This window comes from Balaenoptera musculus, chromosome 16 (genome assembly GCF_009873245.2).
Source record: "Balaenoptera musculus isolate JJ_BM4_2016_0621 chromosome 16, mBalMus1.pri.v3, whole genome shotgun sequence".
NCBI classification, from domain to species: Eukaryota; Metazoa; Chordata; class Mammalia; order Artiodactyla; family Balaenopteridae; genus Balaenoptera; species Balaenoptera musculus.
The window spans coordinates 16,293,909-16,319,452 of NC_045800.1; the positions used below are offsets into that span (position 1 = coordinate 16,293,909).

The 25,544-nt window shown below is 37.8% G+C and overlaps 1 protein-coding gene across 1 annotated transcript in view; it reads right to left on the reverse strand.

Moving 5' to 3' along the window:
• Nucleotides 1-25,544, reverse strand: part of TDRD1 (tudor domain containing 1) — a 49,454-nt gene that overhangs the window by 2,134 nt on the left and 21,776 nt on the right. Inside the window, exons 6-25 of the mRNA XM_036829271.1 lie at nt 25,321-25,426; nt 24,765-24,828; nt 23,495-23,599; nt 23,089-23,271; nt 22,433-22,576; nt 21,706-21,877; nt 20,177-20,263; nt 19,236-19,403; nt 19,009-19,116; nt 17,988-18,158; nt 14,581-14,823; nt 14,088-14,225; nt 11,240-11,350; nt 10,325-10,495; nt 7,515-7,790; nt 6,898-7,017; nt 5,265-5,381; nt 2,838-3,005; nt 1,449-1,676; nt 755-801 (exon numbers count right to left, since the gene is read on the reverse strand). Of these exons, the coding sequence (XP_036685166.1) occupies nt 755-801; nt 1,449-1,676; nt 2,838-3,005; nt 5,265-5,381; nt 6,898-7,017; nt 7,515-7,790; nt 10,325-10,495; nt 11,240-11,350; nt 14,088-14,225; nt 14,581-14,823; nt 17,988-18,158; nt 19,009-19,116; nt 19,236-19,403; nt 20,177-20,263; nt 21,706-21,877; nt 22,433-22,576; nt 23,089-23,271; nt 23,495-23,599; nt 24,765-24,828; nt 25,321-25,426 (2,927 nt within the window). The remainder of the gene's footprint in view (nt 1-754; nt 802-1,448; nt 1,677-2,837; nt 3,006-5,264; nt 5,382-6,897; nt 7,018-7,514; nt 7,791-10,324; nt 10,496-11,239; nt 11,351-14,087; nt 14,226-14,580; nt 14,824-17,987; nt 18,159-19,008; nt 19,117-19,235; nt 19,404-20,176; nt 20,264-21,705; nt 21,878-22,432; nt 22,577-23,088; nt 23,272-23,494; nt 23,600-24,764; nt 24,829-25,320; nt 25,427-25,544) is intronic.

Here is a 25,544-nt window from a genome sequence, read left to right on the forward strand (position 1 = left end):
TAAATAAATTTAAAAAAAAAAAAAAAAAAAAAAAAAGCAGGGGAACCACTATTCAAAATCCACCAATGTAGTCTTTAAGCACTAGAGTCACCGCAGCCAGAACAGGAAGACTATGTTTTGTTCTGAAATGAACTATACTATCAGTGCAGCCCATTTTCTGTTCTTGGCCTCTTAGAACCGCTTCACAAAAAGGGCTACGTGTTTTTATAGAAGTGCGTACAAGGGAGAGTTAATTTCACTCTAGACACAAGAATTTCAGGCTAAGCTTGAACCTCATGACAATTTTTTACAAGTCCTGCAAATATCATCAAGAGCTGTCTCTATGTCAAACACAGTTAAGGAAAGGACGCTGCACACCCGGACAGCCCTGGACTCAGTCCCACTAGCAGTGTCAAAGGGAGCTTACCAAACAAAACCTAGGAAGACAGCAGAAACACTACAGCCAGACCTCAGATCATCAGACTGCAGATAAAGTACAGCCTCAAAACGGGTGTCACCCCATTAGCTCTGCCATGACAACATGACTGGAGATGTCCTGCTGCGGGTTTACACAAGTGCAAATCATCAAATTTAAACTTACTTAACTTTTAAAACAATTTTTTCATTTCAATAAATTTGTTTTGATTGGTTGGATTGTTTAAGAGGAAGAGAAGAATCTGTTCATGTTTTTCAACCTGAGGGTGAGAAGAAATGGTGTTACTTCATTCCTAAAAATGTTGGGAGGATAATTTCACTTAAAGGAAATTTTACCCACTTGTTTCTGTAGCTCTGTGCAGCAGCAATTCATCCTGTTCACCTTTTCTAAAAGCAAATGCAAAAAGCCATTAGACGACTAGCACTATAAGTAACAGGAAAAACAAAACAAAACAAAACCTGCAGTCTGAACATATACAGATCTGCCCCTCAGGGCAGATCCTTTCCAACTACAAAGGACCTGAGCAATTAATTTTTCATTTGGGCTTTATGTTATCTCCTCCTGTCCTGGGTTTTACCAAATGAGTGCCCTTACCTCCGAGGTTTCAGGTCTTTTGCCTATCATACACGGGGTATCTCCTTTTGGTTGAGGGCAGGCCTGCCAAAGCATCATCTTATGAAACAAATAGTAAGATCCGTTCTCAAATATGTTGAGTTCTTCTCACTTTGATCAGGATCAAAAGGAAGTTGGAAGCTACTCTGAATGCTTGACATTTCTAAAGCTCTCAGCATCAATTCTATCAACAGTGTCGCTGAGCCTGATCTAAGGAAAATCTGGACTGGGAGGCCTGCTTCCTTCCAGGTGGCTCCTCTGAGGTGGCAACGTGAGTCAGCACCCTGCTGCCGGATTTGTAGAGGAGGATGACAGAGGGAATGTGGCCACAGAGAATAAGGAAAGATCAGGTCAACTAAATTGATTACGTCTGTTCTTGGTTACACTTACATCTGCTATTAATTAGACTTGAAAAAAATACCTTTATTTAAAGCACTTTGCTTTTTAGATGTGATCTTTTTCGCCAGACCATACATCACCAGCTTATCAGCCAAATTGATAGTACCATTCTCAGAACACTTCTCAACTGACACTGTGTGGACATTCTTGACAAATCCTTTCACAGAAAGCATTACATTCTGATGCAACATGAAATTTTTCAGTAGCTCTATTATTAACTGAGAACAGCTTCCATTCAATTCCACTGGTCCTGGAAAAAAATTGATTACTAGAGTTAATCTTCAAGTTCCTGAAAGATGATATTTAGATAAATTATCTAAGGATAATAAGCAAAAGGCTCACTGATTTTAGCTAGGTTTAGGTATGCTTTGATGTACTACTGCTGTTGCATTCAAAAAAATCAAACTTAATAAATATTCCTCGATCCCTACTATGTCAAGCATTAATTTAGGTCTAGAAGCCACAAAACAGACAAATGTCTGCCTTTGTGGACTTACATTCTAATGGTAGAAGCAAACAATAATAAATATAATTTTCCAACTCTCCGAGTCAAAACCAAAGCAGACTGTGAGGAAATCAGTGCGTTATTATCTACTGGGACCTCTGGGTAAAGAAATCAGGAGTAAGAATAAAATGCTACTTTAGCATTTTAGTTCCTTTTATTCCAATTCCAACTGAAGGGCTGAATAAATATGCAGATACGGTATGAATAGGAAGGTAGCCCAAAATGGTGCCATTTGAATGTCTCTCGCCTCTGTGACAAAGCAGAAAGACCCCCACGCAAGAGGTTAGATGACTGACCCCAGTTCACCCTGGCCCTGCCACTTAACTAGCTTTGCAACCTGAGGCAAACCAGAATCTCTGAGTCTTGACTCTCTGAAACTAATCTGTAAAACAAAGGTGGAACATATGAACATAATTTTTGTGAGAATGAAAGAACAATAAAAGGTATGAGATTTTTTTGTAATCTCTGCTTGATATTTAGAAATCTGGGCCGTTGCTTAAAATACCCTTTTTTTTAAATTTTTAATTTTATTTTTGGCTGCGTTGGGTCTTCATTGCTGCGTGCGGGCTTTCTCTAGTTGCGGTGAGCTGGGGCTACTCTTCGTTGCGGTGCGCAGGCTTCTCACTGCGGTGGCTTCTCTTGTTGTGGAGCAGGGGCTCTAGGCGCGCGGGCTTCAGTAGTTGTGGCACGTGGGCTCAGTAGTTGTGGCGCACGGGCTTAGCTGCTCCGCGGCATGTGGGATCTTCCCAGACCCTCGAACCCGTGTCCCCTGCATTGGCAAGCGGATTCTTAACCACCGCGCCACCAGGGAAGTCCTAAAATACCCATTTGTTTCAGACTTAGTGCTATAAAAGAAAGACAAAAATCCCACAGACACCCAAATTGGAAAGTGACTTAATTGTCTACCTTCAAGGGAACATTTAATAATTTGGAAAGGAAGCTCCAGGTGGCTGGCAGCGATTGGCTGCACTCTGCAAAGAGGCAGAGTTTCAATGTTTCCATAGTCTGCATAGAGCACTTTCACATCAGCAGCTGATGTCCCCAGAACAACGGCACGGTACCAGAAATCATCACCTGAAAATACAAAGGAATCTCAGGTGAGAAGTTACATTCAATGATGCCCTCCTCCTTTAAGATGGTTATTCACAGTTACATTTACATCACTTAGAAATTCACACCAAGACTTCTGACTTCACACCAAGGAGTCTAGATTAAATACGAGCATCACGTCTACTCCTTGCAGATTCTACTCAAAAGACAGTTACAGGACTAAATAGAAAAAGGCCTAAAACCACAAGGATAGAGAACAAGAGGGAAGACAATGTAATAGTGGAAGGTGGAAAGCAAATACATCAGTGGCAATGATTTAGCAGAGCTCAACTAAAGCTGGGTGTAAAGAAGCCAAGAAGCATCTCAGTTTGCATCTCAAATCCCCAAGCAATCAAGGCTCAATAATTGATGCTACTCATTCAAAAGTTGGAGCAAAGACGGAGATGAAACGGGGATTGGATAACGGAAGCAGAGTTGCTTTCCCAAGGCATGTGAATAAACTTTAGTTTATAAACACATTTACACGTAATATCTATTTTTAAAGTTGCTAAAGAGAAAAGATCAGTTTTATGTTTATGTGTTTTAATAACGCTTAGAAAATTCCCCCTTTTCAGGTAACTGCTCCTACCCATGGGCAGAAGACTAGTTTCCTCTCCAGAGAGGACGAACCAGAAAGACTATGGACTGGGGAACGTGAGGCAGAGCAGAGGAGGGAGTTTACAAGAACCCTGTCAGGCAAGCTATGCACTCCAGGCAGGAGACGACCATCTCAAGCAAAAGCACTTCAAGACACAGGCATCAGGAGTTCCCAGTGAAACGGCAGAGCCAGGTCACCCTACAGGAAAGTCCACTAAGCAGACAAGCTCTGCCTGCGCACAAAGGAACTTCCAATTAGCTTCTTAGTGCTTCACCTTACATAAACGAACAGCGAAGGATGACCAGATAGTAGAAGAAAGTCTCTGACATGAAAGAGAAGACCAAAACAAACACGAACTCAAGGAAACAGAGACCCAAAGACGGAGAAGACCATGAAAATTAAAAGAATGATATTAACATCCTCGGAGAAATGACCTTCCATCCTTAAAGCAAGTACAAGACAGTTATTAAAAACCACACACTTGAGAAACAAAAAAAGCTACTGAAACCAAAAATGTGATATTAAAAATGAAATACGAAAGGCTGGAAGAGAAAACTGAGGAAATCTCTTAAAAAAAAAAAAACAGCAAAGGAAATTCAGCAGAAGAGTTTAAGTCCAACATGAGAATACTTGGAGTTCATAAAGGAGCAGGAAATAAAAGAAAGGAATAAAAAAATTCAGGAAAAATTTTCAAAACTGAAGCTCATGAATTTCTAAAGGGCCCACCCACTGGGAGCTCAGTACAATGGTGAAAACAAAACCAGTGCTGAGTCACATCATAAAATTCAGAACTTGTGATGAAGAGATTACCAAAAGTTCCAGAAAGGAGGAAAAAAATACGTACAAAGTTTGGAGAACCTGAATGACATCTACCTCTCCACCAGCAACACCCACAATGCCTTCAAAATTTTAAGAGAAAGATGATTTCCAACCTAGAATTCTATCTATAGGTAAGCTATCAAGTAACTATTAGGGTAGAATAAAGACTTTTTCAAACATGAAAGATAATATTTATCTTACATGTACCTTTTCTCAGCTTCTAGAGGATGAGATAGATATACCAAAATATTAAGAGTAAATCAAAAGTAAAGGACCCAGAAAACAAGTTGAGACGAGGGAGGGAGAAATCTAGCCAACAAGGTGTGGTGGGAGAGAAATCCAAGAAACATAGGGGGTTCGTGCTGAAACAATCTCCAGCATGATGGTGAAAGGAAAATTTCAGGATGACAGCTCAGGTCTGGAGGACAAGCAGTCTGGATAAGAGTGGGTCAGAAGGCTGGAGCTGCCTACAATATGATAAAAGTTGATAAAGTACAGGCAGTATTCATGGAGAGAATTTATACCAATGCAGAGAACTGGAGATCATTAGTGAAAGTATATAGAACACGAGTAACAAAAAAGGCTGCAAAAGAAAAATGTAATTATAGTAACTACATGGGTAGGCTGTGAATACTGTTTATGCAAACCTAATAATGTAATACAGAATACTTATCTAAACAAAAATTATGACACATTCCTACTGGGAAGAAAGAGGGAAATTGTAGATCTAGTTGTCATACAAAAGAAGAAGGAAACTAAATACATTTTTAAACGGTAAATCTAAATTTTAAAGTGAACACTGTTTGGGGAATAGAAAAGAATCTTACCTGTGTATCTGGCACAGCACGCATCTCCAATTTTTGGTCTATAGGCCGATCGACTTTTCTGAGCACTGCAATATTCTAACAATTCGGCTGTCAATACACACAGTTTTTCCTGATCTTCTAAAATATATATAGAAAATGTTTTGTGAAGAAATTTTCAATGCTACTATTTATAGAAGTATTTATATAAAAAGGAAAGTCAAATCTAATCACTCAAAAAAGACCCCATATATATTAAAATATACATTTATATTTTTAAAATAGATAAAGCCAAAAAAAGATAAAACCACTACTGGTTACCTTGTGGGGAAGGGATGCAAGACTGGGAGGGGGCAAGAAGGAAGCCACTGGGGGGCTAATTTCTTGATCAGGGTGGCTATTCTAGTGTGTTCCTTCTACAAAAACTTGTTCTATTAAGTTGCAGTTTTACGACTGTTCAGTATACTTTTCAGTTAAGTGTGTTACAGTTAATTAAATGAAGCAAAGTACTTCCAATTCATCATACCATATGTTATGGTCAGGATGCAATAATCCTAAGACCCTGCTTTCCACTATACAGTTTAAAGTTGATTATTCCTAATACTGGAGAATAAATTTAAGAGCAGTTATGGTTATCACAATTCTTGGTTTGACCATTTGAAAAAAAAATTTTTTCATTTTTTTCAGCTTTCAAATACCTGCAAATTATTTTGAATAGCAAACTTGCACTAACTCAGCCTCTGATACTGCAAGAATAAACTTAAATACACTGGGGCTTCCTTGGTGGCGCAGTGGTTAAGAATCCGCCTGCCAATGCAGGGGACATGGGTTCGAGCCCTGGTCCGGGAAGATCCCACATGCCACGGAGCAACAAAGCCCATGCACCACAACTACTGAGCCTGCGCTCTAGAGCCCGCGAGCCACAACTACTGAAGCCCGCGGGTCTAGAGCCTGTGCTCCGCAACAAGAGAAGCCACCGCAATGAGAAGCCCACGCACCGGAACGAAGAGTAGCCCCCGCTCACCGCAGCTAGAGAAAGCCCGTGCGCAGCAACGAAGACCCAACGCAGCCAAAAATAAGTAAATAAAATAAATGAATTAAAAAAAAAAAACTAAAATACACTGAAGAGATGCCTTAATTGTAATCTTTCACAAAATAAAAAAGGAAAAGGAAAGTCAACATTTATATGCTACTTTTCTTCATGATTAGGGCCCGTGTAAAACATTTCTCTAAGTTTCTAAGATACAGTAACACTGTGATTATAGGCTGATTAGGAAGTACTCTTCCAACGTATCTAAAACTGTTTTGGTTCAAATTCTCTTAATGCTTGTAGAAGGTTAGCGTAGTAAGTACAATTCAATACAGACAGTACCTATTTTTAAACAAGAAATTATACAGTAATTAAGGACGTTGCTTTGTTATAAAAAGCTGTAGATGATCAAGACCAGGTGGAGTAGGTGCTGAATGCAGGGCATGTTCACGTTCGTGTTTTTATAATTAAATTTTCCTTAAGTGTTATTATGATCAACTAAAACACTGAGTGAAACAGAAATCATCACCTTCTTCTCCCCATCACTTCCTAAGGAATTCAGGTAAGTTCATTCTACAGTTTAAAAGACCAGCATAAACATGTCTCAAACTTTGTTTGGTTTCTTACCTGGCATTTCATTTGGTAGAGCATAAAACAAGTTTGGGTTTACGATTTCTAATATGTTTGCCTGTACAGCTTTATTAACTGGCAATTCTATTGTCCTCCACTGCTCAGCTGAAGAGGTGGCTGAAAACATACGAAATACAGGTCTCTCATGAAAAAGATAAAATTTAGTATTCTACTGAATACCAACATTCCCAAATTCCCAAAACGAAAATCTGTATTTTCATAAAACAATCTGTTTAATTCGAGGGATTTTGGTGTGCATTACAAAAAAGCTCAATCTATAATAAGAATCCTTAAACTATTACGCTCCTATAGTATATTTCAGTAGTATATTTCCATTTCTGTAGTATATTTAATTCTTAAAATTTACTCAAACTTCAAAGGATACATAGCTGTATGATACACATCTGCCTGACAAATAATTACATTAAAAATGAGTACAGTGTTTAATAAAAAAACCATGTTTCCATAAATATTAAACTAACTTTACCTATTACTAATCTATTTCCACAAAGCATATTTCTACAGGAAAATCATGTCACTTGGAATAGAAAAATTTTCATAGCCTATAAAAGCAAAGGATAACATAAATTTAAATAGCAGTTTAAAAATGTTACCTTGAAGCCATGGGGCATCAATCTGAAGACCATGTTTATTAACAGGACTGTTTTTCACTAAGTCTTTACATGGTGAACTAGCTTTTAAAACCAGATGTTCCTCAATCAGAACATCAGTAATTATCCTGGGATAAGAAGTGGAAAGATCGGTGAGTTCAATTCCCACTCCATTTTCAGTGATTTCAACCACTCGGGCTTGGAGTTTTATCCCTGTGACACACGTCTGAAATCTTGCTATGGCTTCTCTGGTCCAGTGTTTGTTTCTAGGCTGTATATCTAACAAATAAAACAGCATTAAGAAGAATTCTGCCCTTAATATGTTTTCTTTGTATTTAATTTTTGATAGTTTGATTAATATGTGTCTTGGCGTGTTTCTCCTTGGATCTATCCTGTATGGGACTTTCTGTGCTTCCTGGACTTGATTAACTATTTCCTTTCCCATATTAGGGAAGTCTTCAAGCATAATTCAAAAAGAGTCATGTACCAAAATGTTCATTGCAGCTCTATTTACAATAGCCAGGACATGGAAGCAACCTAAGTGTCCATCAACAGATGAATGGATAAAGAAGATGTGGCACATATATACAATGGAATATTACTCAGCCATAAAAAGAAACGAAACTGAGTTATTTGTAGTGAGGTGGATGGACCTAGAGTCTGTCATACAGAGTGAAGTAAGTCAGAAAGAGAAAAACAAATACCATATGCTAACACATATATATGGAATCTAAGAAAAAAAAAAAAAAAGGTCAAGAAGAACCTAAGGGTAAGACGGGAATAAAGACACAGACCTACTAGAGAATGGACTTGAGGATATGGGGAAGGGGAAGGGTAAGCTGGGACAAAGTGAGAGAGTGGCATGGACATATATACACTACCAAACGTAAAATAGCTAGCTAGTGGGAAGCAGCCGCATAGCACAGGGAGATCAGCTCGGTGGTTTGTGACCACCTAGAGGGGTGGGATAGGGAGGGTGGGAGGGAGGGAGACGCAAGAGGGAAGAGACATGGGAACATATGTATATGTATAACTGATTCACTTTGTTATAAAGCAGAAACTAACACACCATTGTAAAGCAATTACACTCCAATAAAGATGTTAAAAAAAAAAAGAAGAATTCTGTGCCCCAAAGCTGCATTTTTTGCCTCAATAATATCCAGGACTGGACCCTTCCCAAGTTTACCATTCAGGTCAGTGATTTTGAATATCTATTCTCAATAATCAATTATATATCTACATCCTCAGTGCCTGAGTTGCAGATAATGCCATCTACAAATATACTACTGTTTTAGGAGGCTCAGGATCCGTCTTTACTTTCCTCACTAACGTATCTTCACCTGGCATTTTTCCCAATAGGCAAAAATGGAATTATTTCTTTTAGAAGCCACTATGGTTACATACACAATGATGAGTTATCAACTATTCTGGTAAAAGATGTTAAACATACACTTTCACCTTTGTGGATAGTTTTCCAATGATAATTTCAAAATATCATTTTTAATTATTTAACCAAAAATTATCTTTCTGGGATAACTTTGGCTTATACCCTTATTTTCATAACAGTGGTTCTCAAATGTGAGTGTGCATCTGAATTACGTAGAGGGCTTGTGAAAACAGATTTTGGGGCCCCACCCTAGAGTTTCCAATTTAGTAGTAGGTCTTGGGTGGGGACTAAGAATCTGCATTTTTAACAAGTTCTCATGTTGATACTACTGGCTGTGGGGTGGAGGGGTCATATTTTAAGAAACACTGACATAAAACATGGTGATTAAAAACAATAATCCAAAACATACTTAGTGTAAAATAAGTAGAAAGAAAACAGGCAAAAGGAAAAATAAAAAGCATCTAATGCTTCTAGACATGACCACTATTAACATTTTGGTATCCAACCTTTCATAATCTTTATGTGCATATGGAAATACACACATGCACATATATACTCATAGTTCTTTTATAAATAAATTTTTATAATAATAAAAATAGTTATAATGTTAGGCACTATTCAGTGCTCTATGCCTTGTATCTCTTTTATTCTTAATGCCTTTTTGAGGAAGGTACCGTTATTTTCCAGATGAGGAAAAGGAAGCACAGAGTTTGAACAGTTTACCTAAGGTCTCACAGCTAGTAGGCAGCAGAGCTGCTTCTGATCTGTCCTCTTAATCACAATGCCATCCTGCATCTCTTTCGTAACTTGCTTCCTTCACTTAAATCATGAACTAGTCTTCACATCAACACATATGTCACATTTTAATGACTGTGTAATAAGAACGAACACTTAATAGAACTTTGAGTGCCAGACCCTGATCTAAACATTCATTTAATAATCTTCACAACAAACCTATGAAATAGGTACTACCACTACCCATTACACGGATCCTCATTTACCCAAGCCTCTACTATTGGCTATTCAGGTTGTTTTGCTATTATTAACAGCAGTGTAATGAATTTCCATGTAGGTGAACTTTGTGAAATCACATGATTATTTCTTTAGGATGAATTATTAGAAGTAAACTTGCTAAGACAAAAGGTAAGAATATTTGAGGCTCTTAAGGAATCCTGCAAAATGTCTTCAAAAGAAAGTGTCGGTTTTCACTCCTATCATAAGTATAGAAAAGCAGCTGCTTCCTTACTTTGACATCAACACTGAACATTTTGGCCAGTATCTTTAAATATATGTTTCTAAATTTTATAATATGAAACAGAAAATAACTTACACAAAATATTAAAATTATAAATATATTAATACTGAGAAATTTATGTACTCTAAGTATTAGAAGACAGTTGAGAAAATTTCTTACTCTGCACCATACCTACTAGCCAGCACTGTATCCCCTGAAATGGAAGTTTTAAAAATTTGGATGGGATCATTTGGAGTTCATCTGCAGTAACTTCTTCAATGTTTCCATAATCCACAAACTGTACTTTAATGTTTCCATTTGGTAAGATTTCCTTGACTAAAGCACGATACCAATTACCATCACCTAGATTTAACACAAAATTTGTAACATGGAATATTTCCCTTCTATTAAGGTTTGAAATTTTTATCTTGAAAAAGACCATTCTTTGTCTAAAGTAGCTAATATATTTCTCTTCCCAGACAACACCTTTAGTTTTTAATTCAGAAATCCCTAGAAAGAGAATTCTCAAAATTCATTCTTAGAATATCACCAAAGTTTTTATAGCATCACACTTTTACATCTACTATAAAGATTTCATTCATAACCTAACCAATAAGCAGAATATTAAGTGAAGTAAAGACTTAATAAACTTGATCATATTTGTCAAACTGGAAGACTTGTAATATTCTCACCGCTAATGAGATTGTTTCACTTGTTACTTGGTAAATAATAGAAAAAATAAACAGAAAAACATGCAATGAAATTTAAGGTGTTTCATCAAACATATTTTCAAAATAAACATGCACAGGGTGACCAGAAGAAACAATGAATCTGCAGTGAACAGGTTTCCCATTCTTTAGCTTTTAATATTATCAGAAATTCTGGAAAGAAAAGCATTTGACAAAGTTAGGTAAGAATGTATCATTTGGAGGCTCCTTGTTACAAAGAGAGAAGAAAAAAACCACGGTATTTTAAGCATTCATTTAATTTTGATTATGAAAAATATCTCCTTAAACATCAGGAAGAAAATACACACTAAAAATGAGGTTTGAATGTCAAGAAATAAAAGATTCTAATATAGTCAATATTGTGCCAACTGCAACTTACCTACAAAAAAAGCACAACAAGGTTGCCCTATTTCTGCCTTAAAATTATTAGGCAACTTCTGCTGGCAATATTCTGCTACCAATTTGTTCAAGTCACTGAGTTTCTTTAGAGCTGAAAACACAATACACATAGTGTTTAATATTTTAAAAACAGGCAGAGTAACAGATTTTCATTTAAAGTTGGAAAGTGTTTTGATGATCATAAAAACCCAGGCACATCCCCAAGCAACTATAAAGTACACCAAATACCTTTCCCTTCTCCTTATTAAGAAATTGGGCAAATAAGTCATTATTTAGTTAATACTCTCAGTAAACCCCATACCAACAATTTACTGGGCACAGAGCCATGATGATGGCATTGTTGTCAGTATGCTAGAGCATGAGCTTTGCACGTGGACCAGGAAACAGTGCACAAGCCTGCACAGAAAGGAAGTTACATATAAGTCGTCCTGAAGGAGTATAGGTAATTACTAAATGGTTGGCACAGATAGTGTCTGCTAAGGACTTTCAGAGAGGTGAGCTCTGTGCACTAAGGGCTTCATAGAGAAATCTGAAGTATGACTTGTTTGCTAGAAAAGGAGAGGGTATTCCAGAAAAAGAAACGGCTCTGAGGCAAAGTACCAAATTAGGCAGCCAAAAAACACTTGCTGGGAGCAGTCTGGCAGAGAAGAGGAATGGAAAGGTGAATCACTGAAGAAAAACACCAGAGATGTGCTTGGAAAGATACAGACCATGGAGAGCTTTAAAATGCCAAGTAAAGGGATCTGAACACTATATAAGTAAAAGAAAAGTATCTTTTAAATATGTGGCAAAGACCCATTCACAGAAACGGAAATTAAGTTGTATCGAGTTAGAATTGTCACCTTTCAGATTAGTCAAAATAAGAAAGTTTAAGGACACACTGCAGGAAACGGTGTGGGAGAGGGCACTTTCACACACTGACGGTGGAAATCAGCCTGGATGACCTCTTGAGGGCACTCTCTCAAGAGCACAAGCACACATATCCTTTGACTTAATAACTATTGTACAATTTTAGGGATTTGTCTCAAGGATATAGTCTCAGAATAAAATCACAGATTACGAGAATTGTTTTTAGTAATAAAGGCTTGTACCCAGGAATCCTTTAGCTATCCGTACCTAGGTTAACTAAATTAGGGTAAACCCACACAGGGGAATACCATGTAACCATGAAAAGGAATGAGGACGTACAGTGATGCGGTACCCTGGAACAGAAAAGGGACATTACCAGAAATGGAAAAGACATCTAGCGAAACCTAGATAAAGTCTGGAGGTTAGTTCATAGACACTTACCAATGTGGGTCTCTTAAGTTGTAACAAATGTTAACATCTTACATAATTGTGGTACTATAGAGAAAACTAGGGGTATACAGGAACTCTCTGTACTATCTTGGCAACTTTTCTGTAAATCTAAAATTATTCCAAAATTAAAAGTATATTTTAAAAAAGACGGAGGAAACACTATGTGAACTGATATTCAAGACAGAGTGGGAGAAAAAGGCAAAGTGCAAATATTATTTATTTTACCATTTATGCCTACATAAAAAGGAGTATATACATTCATACAAGCATATGTATAGAGTACTTTTGGAAAGATATTAAGAACATTGAGAAAAGGAACTGGAAGGATATTTAGAAATCTGAGAAGAAGAACTGGGAAACTTACTTTTCACTATATTCTCTTTTGTAACTTTAAAATTTGTACCATATGCTTGTACAATCACTTATGAAAATAAGAAAGTGGCAAATATTTTAAAATAGTAGCCTATCTACCAGATGATTCTGTATGAAGGGATGACAAATCTCACAAACTGGGAGCCAGGCAGAAACTTAGTTATCTAGGGTAACATCCTTACTTGACAGAGAGAAAACCCAAAACTTAAGAGAGGTTAAAATCAATGATGCTCACCAGAATGGCTCAAGGGAAAAAGACGGAAAATACAAAGTGTTTGCGAGGATGTGGAGCAACTAGAATTCTCAAACCAACAACTGCCATGATCACTTTGGAAACTTTTTAGCATTCACTGATCAGAGCTGAAAATACACATACCCTTTAAGATTTGGCCAGTAATTTCATTCCTAGGTACATGTTCAATGGAAATGCACGTGCGCTAAATTTGTATGAGAATATTCTTACCAACATTTTATAGCTCAGAACTAGAAATAACCCAAATGTCCAACAGTAGAAAGGAACAGTAAATTGCAGACATTCATACAATGGATCACTATGCAGCAACAAAAAACAAGCTACAGCCACACGTGAAAATGATGGTCCAAACTCACAAATGTGAAAAAAAAAGCAACAAGGCACAGAAGAGGACATATTGTATGATTCCATTTACATAAAGTTCATAAATGGGAAAAACTAATCTATGCTATTATTAGAAGGCAAGATCATATTTACTTCTGAAAGAAAGAAGTGGCAGTGATTGTCAGGAGACATGAAGGAAACTTCCGGGTTACTGGTAACCAGATATTGGTTATACAAGGTTTTGACTTTGTGATAATTTGTTATGCTGCACTCGTATTTGTGCACTTACCTGTATGTGTGTTGTACGTCAATGAGATCAACAATTAAAATTTTTCAAAAATGAATTTAGGAGACATTCTGTGAAATCTAAGCTGGTTTAAACAGAGACTATTGAAAACAGAAATAATGTCTTACAATGGAACAAAAGGCAACCAAGTAAAACCAAATCTTTCTTGAAAGTACAAATACCCACTTGGCCTTTACTGGAAAGAGAACAGTTTCACCACCCAGTAACAAACTTATCTTGACCTATTATCTATGCCAGTGTACTGTAAAAAGAAATAAATAAGAGTCAACTTACCATCCTCTTTAAGCACATGGCAGTAAAATTCTCCAGGACTATACATCATACAGACCACAACATCTACTGTCTGATCAACAGCAAGTTCATCCCATGTCCACTCCAACAGACTGACTTCTGCTTCTACACCCGAGGGAACTGTGAAAATAAATGGACGTTTTGCAAAACAAATGGCCAGAGCGGGGAGTTGGAGGCAGGGTTGCTAGAGTCTGCTTTTGAAGAACTGAGTGTCCAATGACTTTCTTAGTGACTCTGCAGGAAAGTTAATTAGTATGAGAATTAACCATTACTACCTCACTGAATTCCAAATTTCACATTCACATTTCTGACCGATCTTCAGCTGCAGTGACCCAAACACACTGTTTAGATGAATGCTTGATTTAAAAGGACAAAAGGTACTCAACATCAATTCTTGTTTAAAGTATGAGAACCCATACATTCACAAAGCCACCTGATTCCAGTACGGACATTATCTGGTGGACAATTTACTTACCACTGGCTCCTTTCATGTCACTGGGCTTATCTGTCACTACCCCCTTGTCCCCCACGGCAAAGCCTGCATCGATGAGCACTTTGGTGACACTGACGTGGGGCATCACAGACCTATCCATAAGTTCCACCAGGGAACTGTTTTCCAGCTTGTCCACCACTATCACCGTGATCATTTTGTTCTGTACAGATTTTCTCATCAGACAAAGAGCTTCTGAAGTCCAAATTCCTGATGATGGCTTTACTCCTAACGAAGAATTTTTTAAAAGAATGTTAAAATATTTCTTACTGCAAGCCTTTACAAATTTAGCTCCTAATTTCCACAAACTTAAGGACTCTATGACAAACACTGGAACCAGAAAGTCCCATCTGAGAAGGATTTTCTAAACACGAAAATGAAGGCAAAATTATAAAGAAGAAGTCTGTAAAAAGCTTCTATATTTCTATGTAAACAAACCATCATAAATCCATTGATTTTACAAAATGTCCAAAGAAGCAAATCTAGAAGACCGAAAGTAGATTAATGGTTGCCTAGGAAGCTAGTATTAACTATATATAAATGGGCACAAGAGATCTCAGTGGGGTGATGGAAATGTTCCAAAACTGGATTATGGTGATGGCTGTACAACTCGGTAAATTACTAAAAATCACTGAATTGTATACCTAAAACACTGATTTTTTTTTTTTTTGGCTGTGCCGCGCGGCTTGCAGGATCTTAGTTCCCCCACCAGGGATCAAACCCACGCCCTTGGCAGTGAAAGGGTGGAGTCTTAACCACTGGACTGCCAGAGAATTGCCTAAAACAGTGTTTTTTATGGTATATAAATTATATGGCAATAAGGTTGTTAAGAAAATCACAAACAAAAGTATAAAACAATCTAGAAGAAACACTGGTCGCTAATACTGACGTCTGAAACGTCTGTAGCATTTACTGAAAGGGCACTTACAAAAATCAACAACCCCAAAGTTATGCCAAGTCATTTCAGAAAATTAAGAGCCAAGTAACTTATGAAAAAACATCCGGTCTCACTGGTAATGAAGCAAATTAAAACAATTTAGTTTTTAGCTTATCAAAATTGGCCAAGATGAAATAATACAGAAATATCTATTGGGCAGGACAAAAAGTACCTTCAGTTTTTTAAATAAAAGTAAAAGACATTTTTCATTTTCACTAAGACCTTTATCGAACAACATATTCACCCTTTTGTTCCACACTTCCTGTCATTTTTCAGGCAACTTCATAATTCCATCTTCCCAAAACTTTTTATCTTTTTGAGCAAAGAAGATAAAAGGTACCTTTTACAGTCTTCCAGAGAACTGAAATTTTTTCCATTAAGAGAATTTTGTAAAGACCGAAATAAATGGAAATCTGAAGGTGCAATATCTGGTGAATACAGCAGATGAATCAGAACTTCCCAGGCAAGCTGTAACAGCTTTTGCCTGGTCATCAAAGAAACGTGGTCTTGCGTTATCCTGATGGAAGATTATGCGTTTTCCGTTGACTAATTCTGGACGCTTTTCGTCGAGTGCTGCTTTCAGTTGGTCTAACTGGCAGCAGTACCTATTGGAATTAATCCTTTGGTTTTCCGGAAGGAGGTCCTGATAGAGGACTCCCTTCCAATCCCACCACATACACAACATCACCTTCTTTGGATGAAGACTGGCCTTTGGTGTGGTTAGTGGTGGTTCATTTCGCTTGCCCCATGATCTCTTCCATTCCACATTATTGTACAGTATCCACTTTTCATCTCCCGTCACAATTTGTTTTAAAAACGGAACGTTTTCATTACGTTTCAGTAAAGAACCCCATGCACTTTGTTATAAAGCAGAAACTAACACACCATTGTAAAGCAATTATACTCCAATAAAGATGTTTAAAAAAAAAAGAATCGCATGCGGAAATATGGTCAAGAAGGTTTTTTTCGCTTAACTTATGTGGAACCCAAACATCAAAGCGATTCACATAACCAAGCTGGTGCAAGTGATTTTCAGCGCTCAATTTGGGTATTTTGAGTATGTCAGCTCTCTCCCGCGTGGTATAACGTTGGTTGTTCTCAATTATTGTTTTGATTTGACCGCTATCAACTTCAACTGGTCTACCAACCGTGGAGCATCGTCCAGAGAGAAATCTCCAGCACGAAACTTCACTAACCACTTTTGACACATTTAATCAGTCACAGCACCTTCTCCACAAATCTTTTTGTGCACTTCAGTTGCATTTTTACCTTTCTTGAAAGAATAAAGAATATGCCAAAAATGTTGCTTTTTTTCTTCCACCTTCAATATTAAAACGGCTACACAAAAATTCACCAATTTTGATAAGTCTTTTTTTAAATGCACCCTGACAGCTGTCACATACAATCTAACAAAATTGTTTCGAGTGAAGTTAAAGACAACTAAGTGCTACTAGAGCCATCTTACGGAAAAAAACGAACCTTTGGCCCACCCGATATTTGGTACACCAATGTGTCAAGGAATTGACTCCCTGCTATGTTTCTGGTAGGTGTGTAAACGAGTTCTACCTTTTCTAGGGAACAATCATAATATGTATCACAAACATGAAAAGCATACCCACTGACACCTCCATTCCACCTAAGGCGGTATTTTGCAAATATAAGTACGTTTTGCAACCTATCCCAAGGAAATGATCTTTTTCTTAAAAATTAGTTTTTTAAAAAAGATTATTAATTTTTAATTGAAGTATATTTGATTTACAATACTGTATTAGTTTCAGGTGTACAACGCAGTGATTCAGTATTTTTATAGATTATGCTCCACTTAAAGTTATTATAAAATATTGATTATATTCCCTGTGCTGTACTATATACATCCCTATAGCTTACTTATTTTATATATAGTAGTTTGTACCTCTTCCTAAGGAAATGATCTTGGATAGGTTGAAAAATGTAGTTAAAAGAACACTGCTAGTAGCGAAAACTTGGAAATATCCTTCTGATAACTGGATACTAGTCAAATTATGGTACATTTGAATGAAAAGTTGTAGAAGCTCATCTTTTACGCTGGAAAGAAGCTCCTGCTCCTAGTGGAACACATCACATATACAGTAATTTCTAAGCATATGATCGTTAATGTTCTTGTTTTTAAAAGCAGTTTCCCCCTAATTCATGCAATTGACAGGCTTCTGTGATATGTATTGATAATGCAGGATCTATAAATAACAAAAAAGAATACTCAATTTCATAAACACAGGTACACTCAATTTCATTTTATTACAGATAGCAAAACAGTCATCTGTATTTCCTAAATGTTCCATTAAGGATTGTTTTTGTACTGAGGTAAGTTATAGCTAAACACACTCCCTGATCTACTCACTAGTTTAATTTCAATTCTAATGCTCTTAACTTTCGGTTTCAACATTTTAAGAATGCGGGAACTATAAAAATTACATACCTGCCAGCACACACTTAATAGCTTGGATTGGCAATTCCAACAACTTCGGAGTTATGGGGCAAAGTCTTGTCAAACTAAGGATTTCAAAGTTTCCATAGTCTACATATCCGACCAGCACAAAATCCTCAGAAGCATAAGCCAAAACAGAGGCACGGTACCACTGGTCATCCTCTAAAAATAGGAGAGACTCAATCTGAAATGATTTTCCAATGTAGATATAAACAAAAATTTTTCCTCCTCAATTTAGATGGTCATTTGTAGATTCTATTTTCATGTAACATCAAGCTTTACTGAACTATGTATGCTTATCCACCATTCCTACTTTTCCTTATCAGAAGCTTTCAACTCCTGAAATGTCACCTTTATTCATCCCTTTCTAGGTAACTCATGTTGTATGCTGTCATTATTTATTTACATGCTTAGTCTCTCTAGTAGACAGTTAACTCATTAGGACAGGGAACATGTCCTGGTCATGTGAGTGAATCCATTAGGTCTTGATCAATTTTAGAATACCTGGCAGTATGAGTCAACCAGACTCCACTAACCAAGCCACAGATTTACCGGAGGCCTACCTGTCTCTCCCCTCCTGTGAGGCCACTGGCCCTCCCTTCAGCAGAGAACTGAACCCGGTCATCACAGGGTCATCATCTGTGCAGCTACAGAGGCCGGGCCACGACAGCTATGTGCCTCCAGACACTCTTGCTGTTCCAAAGAAAACTGGCCAAGACATGACCCTGGGAGGTTCCACGTTCCCACGCTGATATAAACAAATGTCTGTATCAGTCTCCAGAACTAAAGGGCTGATAAAATAAAAACCTCCATCACCACCCGCCCCCCCTAGCATTTACAGGTCCTCCTCCTCCCTTACGCACTTTGATTCAGTTTAATTGGATATACTTAAAAACATAATTGGTACACTACTCAAACTTCAAATGCAGCCATCCAATGCAAAACGAAGATTGTTTAATTTCTTGGTACTTAATTGTAAGTAAAAAATTCAATAATACTCTCTTTTCCTTACCAGAGAACTGCGCACAGCAGATATCACCAATGGCTGGATAAAAATCAGAGCGTGGGGACACCTGACTGCAGTACTCGCTAAGTGACGCCTGAAGTTCAGCGAGCTTATCTGTGGATACAGGTCACATCTTAAACTAAAGAAATACAAGTTTACACATTATCTGCATATCTGCATGCTGAGTCTCTTGATGTATGTTATATTGATAGCACAAATCAAGATTTACTTACGCCCACTTTGTAGCTGTTGACAAAAGAAGTCTTCTGGAGTGTGAATGTGGGCGACCACACCGCAAAACTCATCACCTACATTCAAAGTCAACACTTTGGGGATTAGGTCCCTTCTGTCTACAACAATTTTGTTTTCAGCTATGATTTTCCTGACATCTTCAAGATCACCTTATCAAAAAGCAGAAATATAAGCCTTTTTGGTTTCATTAATCCAATTTTCCAGTTTTTCAGGCCTAACTGTGCTCTTTCACACCTCTAGGCCTTAATACATGCTGGTCTTTTTTCCCAGAACATACTCCCAAATCTCCCAGCAACTTGAGTATTTCCTGCTCAGTATGATGTCACTGTGAAAGGCTTTCCTCCCAATCTGGGTCAGGTGCCTTTCCCAGGGCCCCCACTGCACTCTGCGATTCTGCCACCAACTGTTTTATAATCTCTTCTCTATGTGGGCGTATACTGCCCACAGAACACGCTCCCTGAAGGCACCTCCACAGTGCCTTAGTGAAGCAGATACTGCTGGGGGGATTTTGTTCCTTCCACTTGACCCCTTTGCAGCATTTATTATTGCTGATGACTCCTTCCCAGAACATTTGCTCTTCTGTTATTCTGGCAACATTTTCCCTGTTCTCTTTCCACCTCTCCCATCACAGCTTCTCCCTTGGTATTGTAAGCTCAAGTTCACTTCTCTCACTTTACACTCTCACTAGGACACCACCATCATTTACGATTTCAACCGTGATAACTTTTAGACCAGTAAGTATTGAGTTTTCTCCTCCAGATGGCAAAAAAAACTACTGAGAACTGTTCAGCCGAGCTGTCTCACCCAAGATTGATGTTTCAGGGATTTCATATAGGCAGTACTCTAGGAATACAGACAAGAGACAATAATTTCTTCAATAACTAAAATCACTACACCGTTCAATATTAATCTGTATACTCACTTGAATCTGCACTTTGCTTCTTAGAATTTTGTCCCTTGGGTTTCAAGCCATATCCCATTTCTATGAGCACATGGTCTAAGAATTTTCCTAAAAGTGATTAAGAGAACATATTTCCACTGAGATATTATACTAAGTATTAAAGGAAAAGAATACAAAAGAAATGAATCAATCACATGATTTAAAGATTATAGCTATTGGCACACTGGCATATTTCTTACTAGTTCAGTTTCTTTGTGCAAAATATAGCTTATTAATTTTCAGCTTTAAAAATTGAGTCAAGGGGCTTCCCCGGTGGTGCAGTGGTTAAGAATCTGCCTGCCAATGCAGGGGACACGGGTTCGTGCCCTGGTCCAGGAAGATCCCACATGCCACGGAGCAACCACAACTACTGAGCCTGCGCTCTAGAGCCCATGAGCCACAACTACTGAGCCCGTGTGCCACAACTACTGAAGCCCACGCACCTAGAGCCTGTGCTCTGCAATGAGAAGCCACCGCAATGAGAAGCCCATGCACCGCAACAAAGAGTAGCCCCCGCTCGCTGCAACTAGAGAAAGCCCGCCTGCAGCAACAAAGACCCAATGCAGCCAGAAATAAATAAAAATAAATTTATTAGAAAAAAATTGAGTCAAAATCCCCATCATCACTTAACAAAAAATGTAATAAAAATATTTCACTTAAAAATTATGAATAACATGGAAGATTTAGTTACCACCTCACTGGCATGTTTAGAATGACCACCATTTATAAGAAAAAATAAATTTAAGACATAAGACTACTTCATCTCAGACATAAAGTATGGCTGAAACAAGTGTCAACCAGCAGCCACATACACTTCAAGTTCCCTCAAACAGTATCCAAAAGCTCAAGTCATAACATGGAACATACATAGCAAAGAGACAAAACACAGAGACTTTATACTTAATTTCACAACAGGATTAACTGAATTTTCTACCAAGTAACCAACCAATGATGGGTCTCAAGCAGTAGAAGAGTAATAATACCTTGGAAACCAAGAGGCAATTATAAGCACACTGCCAGAAGTCACTTTTTAAATATGTACAAAGCCATAAAGGAAGAACAGGATTCCAAACTGCTTCCATTTCCACAACTTAAATACTATGTGCTTATGGGCTTAATGCTAACCAAATGCAGTTCTGTGAAGGTTGTTCAAAGAAAAAGCACTGATGGTGAGGATGGACAAATTCACAGAAAAATTCCTGAATTTTCCCAGTAAATGAGTAGAAATCAGGGATATTATAATGGCTGTATTAAAAAGATAATAGAGTTTTCCCATACTAAGTCTAGATCTAGCCTTTTAATGTATCCAATTCTATAAACTTGTGCCTTGTCTTTGATAAACTGCCAACTGCAAGAGCAGAGCCAAGGCCATATTTCCCGTCACAATCTGAATGACTGCAGAGTGGGGCTTACTTGGTCTCACTTCATGTTTCTATTTCTTCTCTGAGTAACAGGTGGGCACTAAATAACATATTAAGTGCTCCATTTAAAAAGGAAGATTCAGATCTTACCTGAACTTGTCAGCATAACATCCACAGCAAAGGAAACCACTTCCTCTTTTAAGATGTCCACAATCTTTACGGAGCAGTACTGCTCCATTAACAGTGATTTAATAGTTTTGATACAATCATCGCTCCAATTCCCCTCTGCTGGCATAACATTGGCCACAAAGCATTTTATGGCCTGAAAGATTTTACACAAGTTACTAAGAATTAGTATTTGAAAGTGACTTTTTTCTAATTAATTATGCAAAGTTTTTTTAAAGACAATGTATTTCATGCTGAATATTCATCAAAAATCTTCAAGTACTAATCCGATCAACAATTTTATGAATAATTATTTGTCTCTCTTGATATTCTATCCACAACGCTTTTCCTTTTGGGACTTGAAGCTTGAGAAATTCATCAAAGGATGGTTATTATCCCTCAATTACACATAAATTCAAGTCGCTTCCTAATAATGTAATAAATATAGAAATGATTGTTTTTAAAGAGCAGATTGATAAGATGTCCCTAAAAATGCTAAGTTTCTTACCTGAGGCAGTACTTAACTAAGTAATGCCTAATAACATGGAGCCAAGAAAGTCCATGATTGTTTCTCTACACAGTATAAGATACACCAATAGGTCCTTTCTCATAATAACCATGGCAACAAACACGCAAATATTGTGTCCATCTAAACATTAAAAACAGCTCCTTTGGGACGCTATTAGGAATTCAGAATGTAAAAGAGACTTACACAAGGAGGAAACAAGTCAATTTTTCTGTTTAGTTGGTGAATTCTGTTTACTGGAATAATTTCTTCATTTCCATAATCAATATATAAGACGTGTGCCTCCTTCTGCAGCACATCAACGTCTTGTATTATTACTCTGTTCCAGGTCTGCAAGTGAAATATAACAGTATTCTGCTTCAAAACAGCATTTCACAATCTTAGGCTTAAAAACTCTCAATCTACAGAACATGCAAAGGAAAAGTTACTGTTCTGTTCTGAGATACTCTATTAACAGGTTACCTTAATTTCCTAAGAATCTGGCTCAGAAATCCCCAAATTTGTCCATTTCAGATGCTTTAATATACACCACAATTCCCAGGCTATTCTAGCCCAGCGGACTCTGTGACACACTAATGCCTCAGCTACACAAATAAACACAAGCTCTAGGACTAGCAATCACTCTGTACCCAGCAAGTGAGGAGCCTACATGCAGAGCTGGAGAGGCCTCAGGCAGGGAGGAAGTAAGCAAACACACGTGGACTCCTGACTGAGGAAGAGAAACAGCAGTGTGACCAGAGTCTCACCTCAAGCCATCTAATGCATCATTAAAAGCTCTGGTGTCAAGCCGATAGGACCAAAGTAAATTAAAATGCCTTGTTAAATATTTCATTAGGGGTTACCTGATCGACAGTGTACTTGGCAACACAAACTTCCCCCTTTACAGGAATATAATCTTCTTCATGTGCCTTATTTGCATATGTTTCCTTTAAGCTCGCAGAGAGTTGGTTCACGTATTCTAAAACTTCTGAAGAATGTAACTGCACATAAAAGTCACCTGGGTGTTTGAATTCAGTAACTGTACCCTTTCAAAGACAAAAAAGGTGTAATAATTCACTGAGAACAGAGCAAATGTTAATTTTGTAAAGCTTTATAACAAGATACAAAAAGTACTGTAGACAATTTTTGCAATCTTTATCAATTTCAGTTGTATTTTGGAGCTGTCTTATAAACTCAAACACAGGAAACAAGGAAATAAAAATCTATAGTTCTCTGGATCTCTGTCTATGGAAATTAAACAACAAATACCTTTATTTCCATGGTGTTCCTGAGTTGTAGGTTTCTCAAATCAGAAAACATTATTTTATCAGCACAAATGGCTATTTCTTTAATAACTCCAAGAGGACAGTCACTCTGGTTTGAAAAAACACATTAAGTGAATTACTTACAAGCACATGTTTAAATGATACCATGGCCGGACTTCCCTGGTGGCGCAGTGCTTAAGAATCCACCTGCCAATGCAGGGGACACAGGCTTGATCCCTGGTCCGGGAAGATCCCACCTGCTGCAGAGCAACTAAGCCCGTGGGCCACAACTACTGAGACTGCGCTCTAGAGCCTGTGAGCCACAACTACTGAGCCCGTGCATCTAGAGACCACGCTCTGCAACAAGAGAAGCCACTGCAATGAGAAGCCCGTGCACCGCAACCAAGAGTAGCCCACAATCGCCGCAACTAGAGAAAGCCCACGTGTAGCAACGAAAAGCCAATGCAGTCAAAAATAAATAAATTAAAAAAAAAAATTAAAAATAAAATAAAATAAATGATACCATGGCCACTATTTGCTAGAACCGAGGTCAAAACAGCCTGACTCCCAGGTTTGAATAAGGGTGTAGAGAAATAACATACGTCTTCGAGAGTCACTAAACCATACCGTCCGTAGGCAGTGTGCATAGCACTGGGATCACCCAAGAATCAGGTCATGACGGTGATGGCAATGTTGAGTTTATTTTTTAAAAAAGGGGGTGGGGAGGGTAGTGTTTTAAGTTTTCACTTATTAACATTTTTATAGGAATGGATTTTTTTTTTTTGAAAGTAGAAGCTAGGACCAGCTAGAGAAAGCTAAACTTTATCTATAAAATATGAGTTGGACATCACTGATATTTTCCAGATTGCAAATGACTTACTCCATACAGTTATCTAAATGGAAAAAAGGTACTAACAGGAAAAAGTGCTCCTTAGATAACAGGGTCCTATCAGAATCCAGTACACAAAGCTAAAGAGCATGTGCACGCAGGGACTACAAAGAGAGGACTTTCTCAGTAGTCCACCTACAGCAAGACACGGCCACCTCAAGTCCTTCTTGGAAAAAAGCTGGGCATAAACAGTTCTCATAGACCCCCAACGCTCACCAAATCGATCACTAGGGTGTACAGATTTATTCAACAGGAATAAACAAACACTGGTGAAATGGAGAAATAAGTCATAAATATTTCATTTCGCTTAAGTCCTCTTATTTCAAAATAAAGGGAGTCATTAAAAATTTGCTCTAAAGGCAAAGAGAAAGTAAGTATATCATACCTCTTTTTTCACTTCCATGTTCTTTGTTTCAAAAGGTGATTTATTATCTTCAAGTTTGTGGAAACTGAAATAAAGCAACCAATTATAATACTTACAGCACAGAACCAATTAAGAGTAAGGGCCACAATAATGTTAAATTCTCAACAAAATCCAGAAAGAGCAAAACACCTTCTTCCAGGAAGAATCACAGTAGTAACACAGTAAAACAACCCCATGCTGGCTATGCAAGGGTCTGCCCTGTGCACAGGTGTGCTTCTTCCAAAAGCCACCTAATGAAAGGGAGATAGCCACAATCTCCAAGCCTCAGTTTCCCTATCTGCAAAATGGAGATAATACCTACATTACTTAAAACAGAGTTTTGGGGATCAAAAATTGTAGAGCTGTTCACTTCAGATTTGTACACTTTATGTTATACTTAAATAAAAAAGTAAAAAGCAGCAACTTTTACAGTTATGGCCTGCTTACCTGATTTGATCCTTATACGACCAAAACAAACAAAAAAAAACCCGTACTTTAAAATACTCTCTAATGAATGTAAAGAAAAAATCACACGTACTTCTGCTGAACGGGTCTGCACACGATGCTGTGGGCTGCCCAGTCCCTTCTCTGGCACGCGGCAGAGCAGTAGTACGTCTGCTTACACTGTGAGCACCTCAGCGACCCTACAGAACACAGCCCAAGACACCACCAGTGTTTTACTGCAAATATTTGTTGGCAAGAACACGACCGTTTCAAAGACGTCATTCTATTAATCATATCAAGGAGAATATGTGAAGAGAA